Source organism: Ornithorhynchus anatinus, chromosome 13 (assembly GCF_004115215.2).
Source record: "Ornithorhynchus anatinus isolate Pmale09 chromosome 13, mOrnAna1.pri.v4, whole genome shotgun sequence".
Classification (NCBI taxonomy): domain Eukaryota; kingdom Metazoa; phylum Chordata; class Mammalia; order Monotremata; family Ornithorhynchidae; genus Ornithorhynchus; species Ornithorhynchus anatinus.
The window spans coordinates 28,517,911-28,538,783 of record NC_041740.1 but is presented as its reverse complement, the minus strand read 5'-3'; the positions used below and the strand labels follow the sequence as shown (position 1 = coordinate 28,538,783).

The 20,873-nt window shown below is 41.0% G+C and overlaps 1 protein-coding gene across 2 annotated transcripts in view; it reads left to right on the top strand.

Annotated features, from left to right (window-relative positions):
- Window positions 1-897: 897 nt before the first annotated feature.
- Window positions 898-20,873, top strand: part of HGF (hepatocyte growth factor) — a 66,137-nt gene continuing 46,161 nt past the window's right edge. For both annotated transcript variants that reach the window (XM_029078216.2, XM_029078215.2), the window contains exons 1-4: window positions 898-1,087; window positions 11,455-11,620; window positions 17,374-17,486; window positions 19,377-19,491. In XM_029078216.2, the coding sequence (XP_028934049.1) occupies window positions 931-1,087; window positions 11,455-11,620; window positions 17,374-17,486; window positions 19,377-19,491 (551 nt within the window). In that variant the 5' untranslated portion in view covers window positions 898-930. The remainder of the gene's footprint in view (window positions 1,088-11,454; window positions 11,621-17,373; window positions 17,487-19,376; window positions 19,492-20,873) is intronic.

Sequence of the window (20,873 nt, the reverse complement as noted above, 5' to 3'; positions counted from 1 at the left end):
CCTATCCCAAGTACACCTGTCTAGTTTGGGTCAAGGATGCTTCTGACTGTAAAAATATGTCCTAGGGGTACAAGGAAAGGGGGAATCATGTAATTTCATCCTCCTTAAGGAGGTTCATGTAACCCCCTTCTTGTTTGTGGATGGGTAGACCATCCCGGCCCCATGTTCCTGCCCCTGTGCCTAAACCCAGCAGAGCTCTCACCATCTCCCAGCTCCCTCTCTTGTCCCCAACACCCTGGCTCACAGAGGTCATTTCCCCCCCCCCCCCCCCCCGCTGCCCAGCTCAGGGGCAGGGGCTCCTAAATCACTGAAGCAGGGCAGGATCTCCAGCCAGGGCACACTTTTTGCTGGCACGCAGCTATTTTGGTCTCTGGCTGCATCGCTTTCCTTCTCTTCTTCTCCCCCAAGAGATATTTCAATGCATTGATTTGGCTGGGTTTCTGTTTCTAGGATCAGACTCTTTCTCTTTCCCTCCCTGGCCACACACACTCTCTCTCTCTCTCTCTCTCTCTCTCTCTCTCTCTCTCTCTCTCACACACACACACACACACACACACATACACACATACACACACAATATCCTTCCCATCCTTAGATTGAGCTCCCGGAGGGAGCCTGCCTTCCACCCTCCTCCTTCCTATTCAGATGCAAGTCGCTGGGATCTGGTAAGCGCTCCTCAACTGAAGCTGGCCTCCGGCCAGTGGACCTTTCCTTTGTAAGTTTCATTCCTAAGCTGGAGAAAGGGGGCTGGGGATCTGTTTTGTGTTGTTTAGAGGAGGAGAAGGGGGGGCAGGGGGGGGGGTGGAGAGAGAGAGAGAGTTTAGAGCTGTTGTTAAACAGTTTCTTACCGTAAGAGGGAGTTGAGACCTAGATCTTTCCAGTTAATCTCACAACAAACTTAGCTCATCGCAATAAAAAGCAGCTCGGTCTATGCTAGCTTATTTAGTGACTGGCTGCACAGGGGATACTTCGTCCAAGCATCTCCCTCTGAGGGATCTGCCAGCAAAGACCAGGATCATGTGGACGACCCAACTTGTGCCAGTGCTGATGCTGCACCTTTTCCTCTCCATCACCATACCCCCGTCAGGTTAGTAATTCTGTCTGCTTTCCTCCTCCTCTTTTCTCCACTACCTCCTCTTGCCTCCCTTGACCAAGCATCTGCCCTATTCGGTTTTCTCTCTTTCTTTTTTTTTTTTTAAACTCCCCTTCCTGCTGAAAAGCCTTTTAAAGAGTAATCGAACCTCCTCCCTTCCCTGTCTCACTACCCCTAATGGGTTGCTTGAGAGAAATCAAGTGCTAACACTAGTTTGGAACTTTGCCTGTTTGAAGAAGTTGCATGTCTGGAAAGAATGTCTGTCTTGGGAAGGACGAAGGGTTGTCATCACAATTGAAGGGGGACATCATTTTCCTTGGGAGACTCTGATCCCAAACCTGCTCCCTGATCCCTCCTACTTCTCAGTCTGGGCCTTAAGGTGGGATATTTAGTGTCCGGCTGGGAGGGAAAGAAAGATCTCTGTCTGGTTGGGTAGACATCTGTTCTAGAATCTAGATCTCTTCCTCTCTGAATGTGTGATGGATATTTGCATATTTATAGACACATGAATATAATATGCAAAGAGATTCGACACAGCATAGGAGGCCTTTGATTATGTGTTGTCTGAGTTTACAAAAATCCAGCTCAGTGAAAGCATAAGTGGTATGGTTTTGATCAAGACACCAGGGCTGCCTCCTTTTCCTCCTCCAAACTCTGGGGATGTGAAAAAGTCCCTTAGGAATCATCAGGGTCTGGATAGTTTAGGGGAGAGGAGATTTCATTTACAGCTCCAAAGAGTGTTCGGTTGTTATCAGGACAAGAGGAAACATCTGTATTCTGTTGTATTATCATTGTAGAGGATTAACTATTGAAGTGAGAAGACTGTGAACCTCCAGGACCCAGGAGAATTTAAGACTCAGAATATAAGACCAGATGGCAGACAAACCCTTTGCCAAGCCCGACACAATAAATTAGCTATATTTTCTGAGCTAAATTAGGTTTGAGTTTCATCAGATTAAAGATCCCAGATCTGATTAAATCTGGGGAGTGTAGAAAGTACTGAGGTTGACCTAAAGGGAGAAGTGAGCCTTCAAACTCTAGATACTTTCTTTACTTGTGCGTATATTTGCTGAAGTGGCCTTGCTTGAGAGAGTGCTGGCCAGGGATGGGGCAGGTTAAGTGCTTTTTTTGGTAAGACTTTAGGACTCTTTTGCTCTGAAAGATAGTTCTAGACAACAATTTACTTTGCAGGCAGTTTTAAATGAGGGAAGGGTTTGAGAAGTTTATAAACGTTTCCTTTCAGGTGACTGGCAGCATAATGAGTTTCCAAGTCCTGGAAAAATAGTGTGTTGGCAGTTCAGAAGAAGTTCTGCTGGGATAGAATTTGGTCTGTAAAGGAAGCTTGAGGAGTTTATGGTTTTCATTGGAACTCAGCACAGGGGAATATACTGGCTAGTTGTCCTGAAATCCATGGGGTGTATAATCAAGGTGGGTTTCTGCCAGTTGGAAAAGAAAAAAAAAGTCTTGTTTTCACGTTTCCTCATGTAATTGTACCGTTTGGTATCTGTGTTTTATTCATTCAATTGTATTAATTGAGTGCTTACTGTGTGCAAAGTACTGTACTAAGCACTTGAGAGAGAGTACAACAACACTGTATGCCAGAAAAGCTGCAGTTCTAGGTTGTGAAAAGAAAAAAGGCAGTCATAAATAGCAAAGAAAACCCGAGATGCACTAGAACACAGTGGTTCCTCTCAGAAATGAAGGGAGTGGATAAGCTCCAGGGAAGGTTGAAGGGTGTCAGCATAAAGGGACACACTTAATGTTGACTTGAATTGGACCTTCCCCAGTAGCCCCTCATAAGCCCACACCTGGAACAACCTGTTTAAGAATTACTCAGGGCTCAATCAAAAACAGCATCACTTGGTTACGGACATAATTTGAGACTGATTTGTGTACAATTTCTGGCAAAAAAAAAAAAAGAAGAAAGCCTGTGAATTCTGAGAATCTCAAACCCTGAAGTCTTTGGTTCCTGAGTCTTCATTTATTGAAGATAAAAATTTTCCTTTTGACTTTTTTCCTCAAAAATGCGCCATTTCTCTGACTGTAATTATAATGATTATTTTAATTTCTCTTTGACACCTTTCTTTCAGAACCCTAAACCCTGCCTCTGCTGTCCTCTTTCATTAATCATTTGAACTCTGTCATTTTAGCATTTAACCACGTTAAATGCCCACTAATCACTAATCATGAGTGCAGACTTTTCTGAGCTTATGAAGTTGGATTCTTATTTCTTTCCACACCCTGAAAATCCTTTCCCCACACTGACTTCTCTTTGAAGTCAATAGGAGCTCCACACACAGGGAAAATATATGAGGTACTGAAAGAAGTGAGTATCTAGCCCAGGGGCCAGATGGAGAAATCTATTTTTCCTGAAGCACCTCAGATGCTTGATATCTTTGGCTTTTTTTGTTTACTATCTCCAGCAAGTTCATGTTCCAAATAGGAGTAAGTTAAGAGAAGAAATACTAACGTAGAGGCAGAGAACGTTATACCTGCTGTATTCTGCAATACAAGCACTCAATAAAATACCACTGATGATGACAGAAATGAATTTTCAGAGTTTTGATTTCATTCCCTCATACTCAAAGCTTTACAGGAAAAAAACCAAAAACTCCTCCAGCTATCTGTCCTTTCATGCCAGCCCAAGATGCATTTCCCGAAGCCCAGATAAACAGTGTGGCCTAGTGGACAGTGGAGAGAGCACGGGCCTGAAAGTCAGAAAGACCTGGGTTCTAATCCCAGATCAGCCACTTATCTGCTGTGTGTCCTTGGGCAAGTCACTTGTCTTCTCTGTGCATCAGTTACCTCATTTATAAAATGGAGATTGACTGTGAGCCCCACAAGTACATTCCAAGCACTTAGTACAGTGCTCTGCACATAGTAAGCACTCAATAAATACTGTTGAATGAATGAAAAGTACTGTTTTCAACCTGATTAGCTTGTATGTAGTCCAGTGCTTAGTACAGTGTCTGACATTCATTAATCACTTAAATACCATAAAAAGCCCAATCATCTAGATAGATCTTAGCCAAAACTACTGTAGCAAAACAGAAATCTCATCCAAAACATTCTAAATAAAATATCTTATTTATGCTCATTGCTCTTTTGCTCTTTGCAGTGAAATAATTGGCAAAGATGAAGGGAAAGTTGGAATGACTCTTTTTAACAAAAGGAGTTTCAGTTGTCATTTTGAGTGGATTGCTGCTCTTCATTTTCAAATGATATATTTTGTTAAATAGGTGATGCAAATTATAAAGAGCATGATTGGAAGTTTTCTGAGGAGTTTTCAAGCATGGCCTAGCAGATAGAGCAAGAGCCTGGAAGTCAGAAGGACCTGGGTTCTAATCCCAACTCCACCTCTGTCTGCTGTGTGACCTTGGGCAAGTCACTAAAACTGTGTCTGTTACCTCACCCGTAAAATGGGGATTAAGATTGTCTGCCTCATGTGGGACATGGATTGTATCCAACCTGATTAACTTATATCTATCCCAAATCTTAGTACAGTGCCTGGCGCATAGTAAGAACTGAACAAATACCTTTTTTTTTTTTTTTTGAGTGAAGTAGAGAAAACCTCCAGATATAGAAAGGTGCCAGCAAATTTCCAAATGATGAAATTTGAAATTGCTTGGGAGTGAAAATCCAGGAGCAGGACCACAATTCTCCTGGCATGGCCCCATGATTAGCGGTGTGTCCGCAGACACGTCTCTGTCCCTTTGTTTTCTCATCTTTTAAACCAGGGATCAGGTTATTATTTGTTTACCGAAAGGCTTTTTCATCCCTAGATCAAAGGTAATGATTGCAAAATGTTATCCTGACCATGTTACAGAAGTTTTCTTTCTTTCTCTTTTTTTTTTTCATGAGGCAGGACTGCAAAATAGCACATTGCAAAAGAAAGGCTGAAGATTAGCCTGACAAACTTACAGTTCCCACAGAGCTCTCTCAACTCTACTGTGTCTATGAAGCTTTGGCTTTAGGGCACTAAATGCCAGCCAAACTGTGGGCACGAGGGCCTGCTTCTCTTGTTAGGTTTATGAAAACACTTAGAAGCATAATAGACTTCTGAATTTTTTCTCAGACTGGATGGACTTAATTTCTTTATGTGACTTCCTCACCCCCAGCTGTACATAATCATTACACTGAATACTGTCAGCAGTGAAATATGATATTCTGCCAATTTGAAGAACTCTGTACTCTCTCAAGTGAGTGGGATCCAACTGGAGATGAATCCAAATGGATGCCTGTTTGGCTCTCACAAATTGGGAAGGTGTTTTTGGCCTTGACAACGTTTTGGGTTCTATTATTGTTGGGTTGTATTTTTTTTTCAAGAAATATCCCAAATGTAAAATGAAGTCAGGAGTTTGGAGATGAAAGCACTCCATGGAAACTGGAAGAAGGCTATTGGAAAAATAGGGCAATAGGCCAAATGGAAAAACAAACTAACCAATCTTTTCGTATTGAATTTGCAAATTATGAACTAAAAATAATGATAACAGTGGCATTGGTTTTAAATTATTCATATTGATGTCTGCTAGCAAATATAAAATAATTAATAAGATACAATCCACATCTCACAAGTGTCAGGGTAAGATAACATCAGGGTACTAAAAATAAATAATAGGCAACATCATGAGATAATCCTCATGATCTTCACCACTCCAGGTCACTCTTGGTTACACACTACTATTGCTTTCCCATATGAGCTACTTGGATACTGTGATAAATATAAATGATTTCACTGCTGTTTCTTAGCTCTTCAAAGGAGATTGGCCATTCTTTTCTTCAGAAAATGATACTTTTCCTCTGATTTTATTGACCCTTCCTCTGAATTTTTCAGCAGTGGACCCAAGGAAACAACACTAAGATTTCAAACTCACCTAACATTTATTGTCATTCCAGGATCTCAAATTTCTTTACAACCTTTACACATTGATCCTTATGGGGCTTCCCAAGTGAATGTCAACACTCTATTATATAGATTAAGAAAATGAAACACTAGCATCTCTGATGACTTGGGCATAAATTATACACTAAATAGCCTATCCAGAAAGGCAAAACCTACCTGAGTTAATTCCCACCCATCTCTTAATGGTGTAAGTGTTTACAGTCTCATTTTCATGCCTCTGATGGCAGTCGCTGCAAATCTTCATAGTTCAAACTATCCAGTTGGAGACAAGAAAACTTGTCAAATTTGTTCTTGCTTATGTCTCCCTATTTCCTGATTGGTTATAAGACCTGCTTTTGCCACTTGGTGGAGCAATCAATGCTGAGGACAGGAGTTGGGGGAGATACAGTCCTGCAAGCTCCCCTTCCTCCCCACCCCCCTCCCCCCCCCACATACCTCTTTTCTGTACTGCCAGTCCTGCTTAGACTTGGAGATTGTCTGGATTCCTAGGAATTGTTCTGAGCCTGCTAAGGCTGGCAGTGGGTTAGGAAAACAAGGATAAGGGAATCAATGGTGTTTATTGAGCACTTACTACATGCAGAGCACTGTACTAAGTGTTGTTTGGTAGAGCACTGTACCATAGAATAATGACCATACTGTCTAGAGGGAGAGACAGATATTAATATAAACAAATGTGGCAATTCCATAGATATTCTGTCAGCCAGATTGAAGTATGCTGATGTGAGGGGTAGACTTGAAGGCAGAGCCAATAGCATTTGTATGCAAGAACAGCTCAGACACAAAGACAGCCCACCCATCACGATACGTCTTAGTCGCTGAGCCTGTGGCTTGTCTCAAAGGATTGTGGCGTACACCATGTACCAGCCAAAACTTTTTTTGGCAATTGAACACAATCTGCCGTAGATACCTCTGCTCAGTTTCTGTCCCAGAGGAGGGGGTCCAAGCCATGTAAATCCACTGATTTAAGAACCCCCTCAGTTTTAGGGAAGAATGACAAATTCATCCCCGTCTCCAACCTGACCTCACCTCAAGTCCAGTGTGTGGATGTTGCACTCAGCCTGATCACAAGCCCCCTAAACATCCTCAACAGAGCCCAGAGGTGGAGCTCAGGGTGGGGCTCCTCCCACACCCTGGCAGGGATTGTGCTCATTACATCCAGACTAAGGGGACATGCCCCTTCTTGTCTCGAACAATGAGTCCTTGGATCAGTTTGCTGGGGTGAAAAGGAGCCAGTATCTTTGATCCTTACAGTGCTTGGGATACTCAAAATTTGACAACATTTCAGAGTTTTTCAAGGAAGCTTTTAGCTGTGGGCTCATCTATTTGTTCATATTTATTGAGTGCTTACTATGTGCAGAACATTGTAGTAAGTACTTGGGAAAGTACAACACAACTATAAAAAGTGGCATTCCCTTCCCACGATGAGCTTACAGTCTAGAGGTGGGGGAGACAGATATCAAACCAAATTCATTCATTCATTCATTCAATAGTATTTATTGAGTGATTACTATGTGCAGAGCACTGTACTAAGCGCTTGGAATGTACAAATCGGCAACAGATAGAAACAGTCTCTGCCCGTTGATGGGCTTACAGTCTAATCGGGGGAGACAGGCCGACAAGAACAATGGCGATAAATAGAGTCAAGGGGAAGAACATCTCATAAAAACAATGGCAAATAAATAGAATCAGGGTGATATACCTCTCATTAAGCAAAATAAATAGGGTGATGAAGATATATACAGTTGAGCAGACGAGTACAGTGCTGAGGGGGTGGGTCAGGAGAGGGAAAGGGGGGAGAAGAGGGTTTAGCTGTGGAGAGGTTAAAGGGGGGTAGAGGGAGCAGAGGGAAGAAGGGGGGAGCTCAGTCTGGGAAGGTCTCTTGGAGGAGGTGAGCTTTAAGTAGGGATTTGAAGAGGGAAAGAGAATTAGATTGTCGGAGGTGAGGAGGGAGGGCAACAAATAAAATCACAGATATGTATATAAGTGCTGTGGGCCTGAGATGGGGGGGAAGAGCCAAGGGAGCGAGTCAGGATGATGCAGAAGGGAGTGGAAGATGAGGGAAAGTGGGGCTTAGTGTGGGAAGACCTCTTGGAGGATGTGATAAGGCTTTGAAGGAGGGGAGAGTAACACTCTGTCAGATTTGAGGAGGAAGGGCAGGCCAGAGGCAGGAGGTGGGCTACGGTTGGGTGGTGAGACAGGGGAGATAGAGGCACAGTGAGAAGGTTAACACTAGAGGAGCAAAGTGTGCAGGCTGGGTTGTAGAAGGAGAGAAGTGAGCTGAGGTAGAAGCGGGTGAGGTGATGGAGTGATTCAAAGCCAGTGGTGAAAAGTTTTTTGTTTAGGCTTGTTCTCAGTTGGGGAACTACTACAGCCTGTCAGTTGGGAATAGGTCCCCCAAAGCCCAGGTTCAGGGCTTCATGGCTATCATTTGGCCTTACTACCCCAGCAGCTACACACTTATTTAGTTCAGCCAGTCAGTTCTGTACAGCATATGGCATCTTCAAGAGTTCCTAGCTAAGGCAGCACTCTTCTCCTTGGAGGTACTTACTGGCCTAGTCAAAACAAAGACTCAGGGAATGAAGAATAGCCTGGTTTTATTCCTGGAGGCAATTACCATCTCCAGAGTCACCACGAAAGAGAATCTGGTTTCATATAAGCCATTTCAATAAATCAGTAACCCATAGGGATCTAATCCACACAGACTGAGGTAGAAATTTCACAGTTACCCAGTTCATTTGCTCCCAGGTTTGGGGCTTGACTCATCTAGTGAGTTGTCTGCAGGTAAAGTAAACAATAAAATTGTCAAATATCTACAGTATTCTGTGTCTAAACCTAATAGAATCAGAACTATCATCCAGAATTTTGCTTTAAAGTTTGCTTCGACCAGTCTTTTTTTATATGGTATTCGTTAAGTGCTTACTATGTACCAGGCACTGTACTAAATGCTGGGAAGACACAAGTTAGTCAGGTTGGACAAAATCCCTGACCCACCTGGGTCTCAAATCTTCATCCCCATTTTATAAATGATGTAACTGAGGCACAGAGAAGTTAAGTGACTTGCCCAAGGTCACACAGCAGACATGTGGTGGAGATGGATTAGAACCCAGGTCCTTCTGACTCCTAGGCCTATGCTCTATACACTAGGCCATGCTGCTTCTTATTGGATAATACCCATCCCTCATATTCCTGTTAATACTGAAAACAATTTGTTATCCATCTCTTCCTCCCGGATAGAATTGATTCCCAGTGTTTAGTGCACCACCGCCCAACCAGATCTTTCAAACCATGGAATCCACTTTGGATTAATTCAGATGCAAGGTAGACTCATTAGGTAGGAACCACAGAGGCTGTGAAGTGGCAGGTACACAGCTTCATTTTTCTCTTTTCTGGTTGCTTTGAAGTTAGCTTCTGGCTCAAACAGTCTCTGTGTAGACCCTGAAAAAGAAGAAAGCTTTATGGTGGTCTTAGTATGAACAGATTGAGAACTAAAACTCAGAACAAAAGCCATTTCCCTTGACTCAACTAGAAGCTGTGGTCTACAGGTCAGGGGAGAGGCGACTGAATAATGAGCATCAGCATGTTTAATAAACCATATGGAGCCAGTGGTTTCTGGTCAAGTTTGGAGTATCATGCCACTCCTCTCACTGACTCTCCCCTGGCCAATATTTAAAGCTCTTTAAATACAACATCTTCACCCCGTGTCTTTCAGCTCGCCACACTTGCCCAAGCAGTGGGGCCTAGTGGAAAGAGCATGGGTTTGGGAGTCTGAGGATGTGGTTTATAATCCCAGCTCTGTCACTTGTCTTGCTGTGGGGCCTTGATTGATCAGCTGCTCTGTCTCAGATTCTCATATCTGTGAAGTGGGTATTCAATTCCTCTTCTCCCTTTACTTACACTGTAAACCCCATGTGGGATGGGGACTGTGTCTGATCTTGTCATCTTGCATTTGCTCCAGCACTTAGTACAGTGCTTGGCACATAGTAAGCGCTTAGCTAATACCACAATAATTATTAAGAAGTTAATGGCTCCTCCTATGCCGCAGGGAATGGCTCTTTTCTGGATGCCACGACACCCATCCTAACCCTGTTCCAAAAGGGAAGGGACTGCCACTTGGCTATCTTTGGCAGATCCTGCCTCTGCTGGGACCAGGTTCTAGAAGTGAGAGATGGGGAGGAAGAACAGAAATAGGAATATAGGTATAGGTTTGGTAAAACATGGATGAACAGAGAATTATTACATGAACAAGACTCTCCGATTTATGCTAAACTAGGCAAGAAGAAGTGTGGTCTTAGTCCTCCCACTAGAACATGGGCATGGGAATCAGAAGGGATGTAGGTTCCAATCCTGACTCTGCCACTTATCTGCTGTGTGACCTTGGGCAAGTCACACTTCTCTGTGCCTCAGTTACCTCATCTGGAAAATGGGGATGAAGAATGTGAGCGCTGTGAGGGATGAGGACTTTGTCCAATCTTATTAGCGTGTTTCTACTCCAGGCACTAAGGTACAGTGCCTGGCATATAATGAGTGCTTAACAAATGCCATTTAAAAACAAAACAAAAAAAACTCTCACGCTATAAGTTTAGCCTCTGATCCAGTATTTACCAATTTTCCTAACCTGAACCATCTCTCTGAAATGACAGTGGGGAGAGAGCTACTGACAGATCCTGCTACTAAGTAATCAAGCTGACCACAGTCTCCTCCTCGGCACTTTGTTCAAACTGTTACTCTCCCCAAGTCAATCCATACAATTTAACTCCCGGTCTTTAAGCACAAATCACATGTCTTCTTATGGGTCCTTGCTGAGTTTAATGTGCGTCTCATGATATCTAGAGGTCTTTGAGAACTTGTCTATATTATTCAATTCGGAAAAAATGATACTCTGGCATTAGAGAGTTAAACCACTAACTGGCTTCATTTCAAGAAAAACAATTTATTGATCAGAAGAAATATTTGAATGCATGAAATATTTATGTAATAGATAAGATTCTGAAATGTACCTTGTGAAATATTTTAATTTTTTAATTGGTTCAATTGAGGAAAGAAATAATTTCAATCACAGTGTTTTGGTGAAACATCTTGCTGTGGTTGAAAGACTTTATCTAGTAATTGCTCCCTCCTCATTGGAGGGAAATCACTAAAGGAAATTCTAAAGTACATTATGAAACATGACATGATATGCTTCTGGCACCGAATTTGTCCTTCCTGCTGTTTGGGAATTAATATATCATTGAATTATTTCTCTGAAATGAACTCTGTTCCACTTTAAGATGCATCCGTTCTCTAACACAATGTAATAAATAACAGTGGCCACTTTTCTCCCGATTTCAATTTTCCTTCCTCATTCTACCCTCTCCGATGAGGTCATTTCATTGTTAAGAGGTTCATTGTGGTGTCAGGTGAAATCATTATCTTGAACTTTTCCTTACAGACTATTTTTTTGCTTATATACTTTGAACAGAGGCTCAAAAGCAACGAAGAAGCACCCTTCATGAATTCAAAAAGACGGCAGAGATTACACTAATTAAGGTGGATCGAGCACTCTATTCAAAAGCCAAAAAGTTGAACACCACAGAACTATGCGCCCACAGATGCAGTAAAAATAAAGGCCTTCCATTCTCGTGCAAGTAAGTTATTTCATGTTGAAATATTGTAATTTCCAAGCCATGACATGCATCCTGAGAATATTAATCAACCCTAAATCATTCAAAGGCTGCTACTTATTGCAGGAAATTGTTGCTTTTTTAAGTACTTTAGAAAAATATATGTTATCATAGAAGGGTAGGGAATGAATGGGGGTGAAAGGGGAAGCTTATATGGAAACTGGTGATATCAGGGGAAAAAGGTTAAGGTTTTTAGAATGAAGTCAAAAGGAAGTTTACCCCAGATAATGAATGATTGGCAGTTTATTGGCTATCTATCCTGATTGGACTATAAATTGATTATAAATAAAAACTGATCAATTGATTTTCAGTGCACTTTAATTTCCAATTTGATTTTCATACCTGTAAGTTACTCATGCTCTCAAAAGAAGTACTTATTGCTGCAGAGGTTATTTAGTTGGAATCTGGTTTATGGAAATAGGTAGTTAGTTTGATCCCTTTAAACTTTTATCAGTACCTCTGGTCATTGGGGTTGGAAAGAGAGAGGGATATTGACTTGTCAGTGGTAGTGACATTGGCATAGAGCCTCAAGGAGTGAAGGAGCTCAGTGCTCTTTTATATCACGTGAGCAGTTAGTGGAATTAAGAAGCAGAATGACCTAGTGGAGAGAGCATAGGCCTGGGAACCAAATGACCTGTGTTCTAATCCCACCTCTGCCACTGGTCTGCGGTGTGACCTTGGGCAAGTCACTTCACTTCTCTGTGCCTCAGTTACCTCATCTGCAAAATGGGGGTTTAAGACTTCGAGCCCCAGTGTGGAACATGGACTGTGTCCAACTCGATTAACTTGCATCTACCCCAGTGCATAGTACAATGTCTGGAATATAGTAAGTGCTTACCAATTGCCATTGCAACAACAAAACAAGCCCTCCCCATTTTATGGAGTTAAATAAATGTGTTATCAGTGATCTGCTTTCAGCACCTGGACTAAAGAATATTTATTTATACTTCTTTGTGTTTTGATGCATCCTTTTCTGGGGAGAGATCTCAGGATCCTGGCCCAGCTACAGAAACTCAGGCCAGACACAGGCACTGAGTGCACCTCCTTGGATACAATGATTTTCCTGGGAGATCTTCTTCACATATAGACTATTTTTGTTTTGTTTTTTTCAGGTAAAGTGATTTGAGCATAATAGGCCAAATTGAGATTATTTCACTACTTCCCCCCTGAAGCTCAGTGGACATTTCAGAACTACTACTTCTTATCCTCAAGAGATATGAGGATCAGGAAAGTATCCCCAGATGTGTTTGGTCATCAGCAATATTATCCTAGAACAAGACTTTATTATATAGATTTTTGGTTGCTTGTCTTGTAGAAAAGAGCTATGAGGCATGAAGAAATGCTTTTGGTCAAATAATATAGTGTGGTTAGAAAATGATTGCTTGGGTGGGCACAGCTCAGAGAAATGCATTCTGTGGTAACTGATAGTAAAGGAAAGATCTATCTGGTTGAATTGCAACCACAATGAGATAAATGTTAATTCTCAGTCACATAGTTCACATAATTTTGATGTATTTTTACCTCTCTCAATTTATAATTCACACATGTCAGGAAGTTAGCAAAACATTTCATAGTAGGTAAATGTTTCAAGAGGCGGCCTGAAGTTAGTTGGCTCAACAACGATGGATGGAAGGAGATAATCCAAATAGATGGGTAAAAGATATTGAGTAGTGTCATAAAAAAGTAACACAGTTTGTGAGAGAACAATCAGTCAGTGGTATTTATTGAGTGCTTACTGTGTGCAGAACACTATGCTATGTGCTTGGGAAAGTATAACACTGCCAAGTTAGTAGACTTGATCTCTGCTCACGAGGGGCATACAATCTAACATGAAATGAAAAGTTTCTCTTGGTGGGTAAAAACAAAAATGATACCAAAGGTGGTTTTGAAAGGGAGTGTTGTTGCTAAATTAGTAGGTGGGTAAATGACTAGTAATCTCACTTTGAAAAGATTAGAATGAACGTGATGAGATGCAGAGAGTTCAGCTGTGAGTGGTTTACAATGGTTGAAGTGAATAAATGGTGCAGATGGCTAGCATATTAGACTTAATATTAGACATATTAGGCCCCTTGAAGTATCAGATTTTTAAAAAAATGTATGTGCTTTTGCTGTTCCTCTTACTGTATGCTTTCATTACAGCTGCAACAGTGTGTCCTTATCTTTCAGTCATACGAAGTAGAAAATCCAGGATTTTGGACTGTTAGTTATTTTTATTTCCTTATGAGAAGTGGCGTAAATTAGTGGATAAAGTATGGGCCTGGGAGTCGGAAAGACCTGGGTTCTAATCCCAGCTCCGGCACTTGTCTTCTATGTGACCTTGGGCAAGTAATTTCACTGTTCTGTGCCTCATTTACTTTATCTGTAAAATGTGGATTAAGACTGTGAGCCCCATGTTGGGCAGGGACTGTGGTCAACCTGATTGGTTTGTAACCATCCAGCACTTAAGTGCTTAACAAATATTATTATTATTGTCTAGTATTTTACCTGACCATGAGTAGAGCTGAGTACTAGGTATAGACATGTACAGTTTGCAATAGGACATCATATTTTCGAGTAATAACTTTGTGAATGTATTCAGATATGCTACTGGCAAGTCAGGTAATGATGTAATTAGTGGTATATATTGAGCGCTTACTGCACACATGTATTAAAACTTGGAAAAGTACAATACAACAGAGTTGGTAGGTACATTTCCTGCCCATACAGAGCTGAGGAAGTCAATTATGAGGCAACAAAGTTTTCCATGCTGAAACCTGGAAAAAAAAAAAAAGGAATTGTAATTTATGGGACAGGAAAGTTAAATAGCAATAGTTTTCTACTCTACAGTGAATGGGTAAAAGACCAGTTTGTAATGATCCTCTACCTCTCAAATTAAAGACACCAGGGATGCATTTGAAGTCTAAACAATGGCATCTCTTAGACTGCATCATACTGTGTTAGTGGAATTTGAAAGATTTCTGTATCGCTGCTGCTGTGAGAGGCGGATTGAACTTTGGGTCATATGTTCTAAATGAGTTTTCGACACAATCAGGACATGAAAAAGGCTAAATATCAATCAAATAATCGATCTGAAATGATATGCTGGCCTATCTAACTTTGTTTTCTATTTCCTTGCCTATTATTGTGTTAGTATGCAACAAAAGGCTGTCAGTTTTTAGCTCTCTGTTGGATAGGGTGTTTGATTTCTCTGGTGCAGCCTTTTTACAAATATTTGCACATCTTGCATGGCTTGTGTGGTTCTAGGGGCCAGTCATTTGCTTACAGTAATTTATGAATGACTGTTTGTAGGACTTGGTATAATGTTCAATATCTACATTGTTCTGTCATAATCAACCAACTGCCCTATTGCAACAAGTAGTCCCCACTATAAGTAACAAGAACAGTGAGTGGATGTTTTTCTGACTATTGGCATGGCAAAAAACCCTCAAGACTGTTTTGATGAAAATAGCTCCTAGATTACAAAACAAAGTATATGATTGTGGAAGAAAAGGAAATGCGTAAACAATATAAACCCCCTTTGATGGGATATGAGGCTTCTCTCATAGACTATAAGCTACTTGAGGGCAGGGATAATGTCTACCAACCTTTTGGTATTGTACTTTCTCAAGTACTTAGTACAGTGCTCTGCATTCAGTAAGGACTCAATAAATAACATTCATTCAAACTAAGGAACGGGTACCGTCCATAGTACAATGCTAACCCTGAAGATATGCAGTTGACAGCCAACAAATTATGAACTTTTACTAACAGTATAAAAACTACATGGGCCCATCAATACTACCAGGGAAACACTGAAGACTACAATCATCATCACAAATGAACGACTCTTTCCCACAAGATAAGAACTGTACAAGGATCTTCTGAGCAAAACTTCCACTACCAAGGAGGGGCACTTTCAATAAATATAAAAACACTCAAAATATGAAGGCATGAACTTAGTTCCAATTTTTGAAGAAGTAACGTCTGATGTTAAAGCAATAAAATATGGTAAGCAATTTATTCTGATGACATTCCTGCAGAAATCTACAAGAATAAGCTCTTCTTCAATACATGACCCCAAAAGATCACAAGACTTTAAAGATGCCATCAAAGTCACCATTTCAAGAAGAAAAACAAGAGAGTTGAATGAAGAAACCATGATTTTCCATTATTGGAGTCTAGGAAAAATTCCCTTGGACAGTTGACTGAAGAATTCATTTGTTGCATTATATTGCATTTACATTGCACTACAGTACAATGTGTTTGCTAAATTGTAATTTTTCTTCAGATGAAAATGCAGTTCAGAAGATAGGCTCTGTCAGCAAAGGAAAAGTTCCAGGGACACTATTACTGTTTTCATGGACTTTGTAAAAGCATTTGAAGCCACCAGTGGAATAGGGATCTGGAAAATGCTAAGCAAATTGAATTGCACTGAGTGTCCCCACATCCTTAGATTATTCCCGTGATGGTAGTTTGAGTTAAAATTGAAGATGCTATTTCAACTCTGGAGTAAACTAGAGCTTTGTGGTATCAATCAAGTAATCAATCAAAAAGTGACATTTTTGGAGTTCTTGTTCTGTTTGAGGATGCCATGAGAAAAAAGTGATCTGGAAGTTGGAGTCAGAATATACCTCCGACTCACCAAGTAACTCTTCCAACAGGCTCTAAAACATCATCAGAAGTCTTTAAGAACATAATCATACAGGAAATGTGGAAATTGTGCTTGAGTATTTTCAGCATCTACAAAAAGCTACATCAATCCCATTCAGAATCTGCCATCGGAGTGGGATCCAGAGAGAAAAATATAGGTTGAATAGTTTGGGATGTAACTGGATACATAAAAAGGATACCTCCCACCTGCATGTGGATTAGCAAGTAGAATGGAAATTTTTAGCATTGTATTTCAGGGAAAATTGGGGCAAAAACAATAAATCAATGTATTTACTGAGTGCCTTCCATGTGAAGAGGATAGGAATAAGTTCTTGGAGGAGCCCAATAGAGGCAAATGGAATGATCCTTGCTTGTAAGGAGCTTACAGTCTAACTCGGGAAAGACACAAAATCATTCACAGGAAAGAGTAAGAAGAACCTGGAGATGGATGCAGAAAAGTAAGTGTTTAAATAGTTCAGTTTACATTCTAAGCTCTCGATTCTAAGTTGAAGTGACAATTCACTTTACCAATTTTACAGATATTTGTATTAAAGTTGAAAAAATCATTTCATGGTTATCTTTTAATGGTTCTTAAACTTATAATCTTCTGTTTTCTTATTTCTTGATGCCAGAAGATTCATCTTGGAAATATTATTTCAGGGAACTATGTGGTGCTTGTTTATTATAAATCACCAGACAAAGCTAGCAAAGCAAAACTTTTAATTCACATTTTCTTTAAGATAGTAAATTCTGCTTTACACTCATGAGGCACCTCATGTTACTGTAAAACCTTGGGCACAGAATGTTGCTCTATAAATAGCCATTTTTATCTGAATACAAACATTAACTTCCATTCATTGAGTGCCTAGATTGAAAGACTACTTGAATGAATTCCTGTAGCCAGGACCAGTATTTTGCCCTTTTCCTGGCAACCTCAAACTCAGTTTTAGATATCCTTCGGGCTTCTATTTCATCTATGTGAAACTTCATCTATTGTAGTGTTGTCCTCTTTCATATGCCATGTATCCCTACTGTAAAAACTCTATAAATAGAGGTATTCCTTTTTTTCATTCAGATATTTCTTTCAGGGCCTTTGCTTTCGACAAAGCATTGAAGAGATGCCACTGGTTCTCATTCAATAGCATGACGAATGCAGTGAGGAAGAAGCAGGACCATGCATTTGATCTCTATGAAAAGAAAGGTAATTGAACTCACACCCAGACAGCTTGCAATACAAAGAACATCAGGTCTCAGGCCACATATTTTTGTCAAGACCTCTTGCCTGGGAAAAGAATGGTCTGTCCATTCAGGGAATTTGTCTAGTGAATCCATTCCTGTAACAAAATATACTCTGACCCTTGTTAAGTGAATCCTTTCTATAAGGAGAATTCATGTTTTTCAGTCCACTAGGGAACTGTTTAGTAAATTCCAATTTTCATTATTTAAATAGTACCCTGGTAGCCAGCTAGGGTTAATGCACCTTCCAATAGCTCTAGGAGATTAAAACTGATAGTAAAGAGATATGGGAAACATCATGGACCCTGGAAAAAGCATGGACCTGGGAGTCAGAGGACCTAGGTATGAATCCTGGCTCTCCCATTTTTCTGTTGTCTATCATCAATTGCTTGATTAACAGATTGTTGTGTGACCTTGGAGAAATCACAAATTCTCTGTGCCTCAGTTACGAGTAAGACTGAGAGCCCATGAGTGACAAAGATAGTATCCAACCTGATTATCTTGTATCTACCCCTGTGCTTAGTACAGTACTTGGAACATAGCTCATGCTTAGGAAGTACCATAAAAAAAAAGACCTAACTGCTCAGGTGAATCTCCATGGGTTAAGCTCTTAGTACAGTGCTCTGCACACAGTAAGTGCTCAATAAATATGATTGAATGAATGAGTGATAATATTCTGCACACCATAAGTGCTCAATAAATATCCCTTATGATGATGATGGTGATAATGAAGAAATAACAGGTATAGAGTAACTCACAGGTCAGGGTGAGTCAGTGAAGTCATAGGGAATTCTGTGATTGAAAAATAATGAAAAAAGTCCTTTGGCACTAAACCAATAAATTGGACTTCATTCCCTCATCTATAAAATCCCATTAATGTCATCTATTGTAATTTTAGGAGACACATCCTTTATTGAAAATGGGGCACAACACATCAACATATACACACAGAAGCATCATGGCCTAATGGAAAGAGCATGGGCCTGGGATTCACAAGATATGGGTTTTAATTCCACCTCCGCCACTTGCCTGCTGGTTACCTTGGGCAAGACACTTAACTTCTCTTTGCCTCAGTTACCTCATCTGTAAAGTGAAGATAAAGACAGTGAGCCCCATGTGGGACATGGGCTATATTCAACATGATTATCTTGTATCTACTCCAGTCCTTAGTACAGGGCTTGGCACTTAGTGAGTGCTTAACAAATGCCATTAAAAAAAATAACCTGCCAAAGATGGTAGAGAATACCTAACACATAGTGAAAGATATATTAGGAGAGCAGTGAGTTACAGCTAAAGAGAATGATTCACTTCCTGGCAAAAAAGGAGGAAAAAAATAGGAAACAGAGTGAGTCATAAACTAGTGGCACTAAGAAATTTTCAGAAATGTTTATGGCTCTAGAAAATTAAAGAATATTCTGGGTTTGGTGGCTGAAGTTTTTGTCAAGTCCTATTTTAGGTAACTGGTGAGGGTTGATGTGCTCTAAATCTTTGTTATTCTTTGGAATATTAATTAAATCACAGAAAAATCCAACTGTTGGGACTTTCTCGGCAGAGGGTCGAAATGTCTCCACATTTGCACAGTGTTCCTTTCCTCCCACCGTCAAACCCCAGTTTTTCTTGGAGACTGCCCGATGGACGTGTTGTTCTGAATTATTCTAGCAATTATTATTTGGAAGGTATTCATGAAGGCCCTAAGGCAGGTCTTTGACAGTGGTAGTTGAAATAACTTTCAAGATCTAGTTAATGACTTACAGGGCTGAGTGGAATTTTATTTTTATTCTCAGTTTTAACAAGTAGAGCATATGCCTCACATGGTTTTCATTTTTTTTTGTTGTTGTTTGCTTCCTTCCAATAGACTATATTAGAAATTGTATCATTGGGAAAGGGGGAAGCTACAAGGGAACTGTTTCTGTTACTAAAAGTGGAATTAAGTGCCAGCCGTGGGATTCCATGATACCACATGAACACGGGTAAGAATCAGAGGAGGAAAATGGAGAGAAAAATTGTATTGTTATTTCCCATAACTTAAAAATCTGAACTATTAATGAGCTGTTGTTTTTAAACCATCAAGCGTCATGACCTGTGGAGAGGTAATTATAGAGCAAAGTTGCCAGACTGCAGGTCACATGTGAGTCTTCTTTACTTGCTGCTGGTCTGTCTGTTGGGGATGCATGTTCTGTGGCTTGGTCAGGAGGGAAAACAAACCACTGCGATGATGGCAGCCTGCACTGGACTGCAGCTCCAGCCCTCTCTGTGGTGGCAATAACAGTGAGATTCCCCCACCTCAAGAGGTTGGGCCAAGGAGGGACTTGGTATCCAGCCCTACCTTCAGACCCTGCTCTGTCTCTTGCTTCTTGCCACCACTCACTGCCATCTCCCTCCCCTGGTACTGTTCGCTCTCCATCGCTTAGCACCCACCCCCTCTTTCCTGAGAGTGCCTGTTTTTTTACAGCTGGATGCTACCTCCTTCCCCCAGGAATGCCAGTTCTCTGCCATTTGCTGCCTGGTGTAGTTGATAGAGCACAGGCCTGGGAGTCAGCAGGTCATGGATTCTAATCCTGCCTTCACCACTTGTCTGCTGTATGACCTTGGGCAAACCACTTCACTTCCCCATGCCTCAGTTCCCTCATCTGTAAAATGGGGATTGAAGCTGTGACCCCCATGTAGGACAGGAATTGTGTCCAACCTGATTTGCTTGTATCCACCCCAGTGCTTAGTATACTGCCTGGCACATAAGTGCTTAACAAATATCATGATTATTATTATCATTTCCCATCCCGTGGGAATGTCTACTCTCCACTTCTGGCCACTCTTCTCTTCTCCCAGTAGTGCCGGATCTCTACCACTAGCCACCACATCCTCTTCCCTGATAAAGCCTGCTTTCTATTGCTAATTACCTCTTCCCCTCCCACTGACAACACCTACTCTCCAATGTCAAATGACCGTTTCTTTCCCCTGGGAGTGACTGCTCTCCACTGCTCTTGATCTGTGGTCCTTGGCCATATTTTGTATATAGCTTGTACCTTTTCGGTTCATCCAACTTGGCCACCCCTGTTATCGATAATCCAATATTTAAAGGCCTAGTTTGCCACTGTCAGAGTTTTTCTGCTCAGCCCAGAGAAATGGGTTTCCATGGCTCCATGCATGCTCTTATAATAGCCAGGTTGGATCATGGGAGGAAAAATTCAAGATTCTGATGTTAAAATACACTGTACTAGCAGCATTTGGTTGGTTGTAAAAAAAAAAAAAACTTATTGGGAGATTTCTAAGATCCCTGGCATGAAGGCTTTAATCACACAGCATGGGAGCTGAGAACAGAAGGTCCTCTGCTTCTGGCAGTCACTCCTTCAGT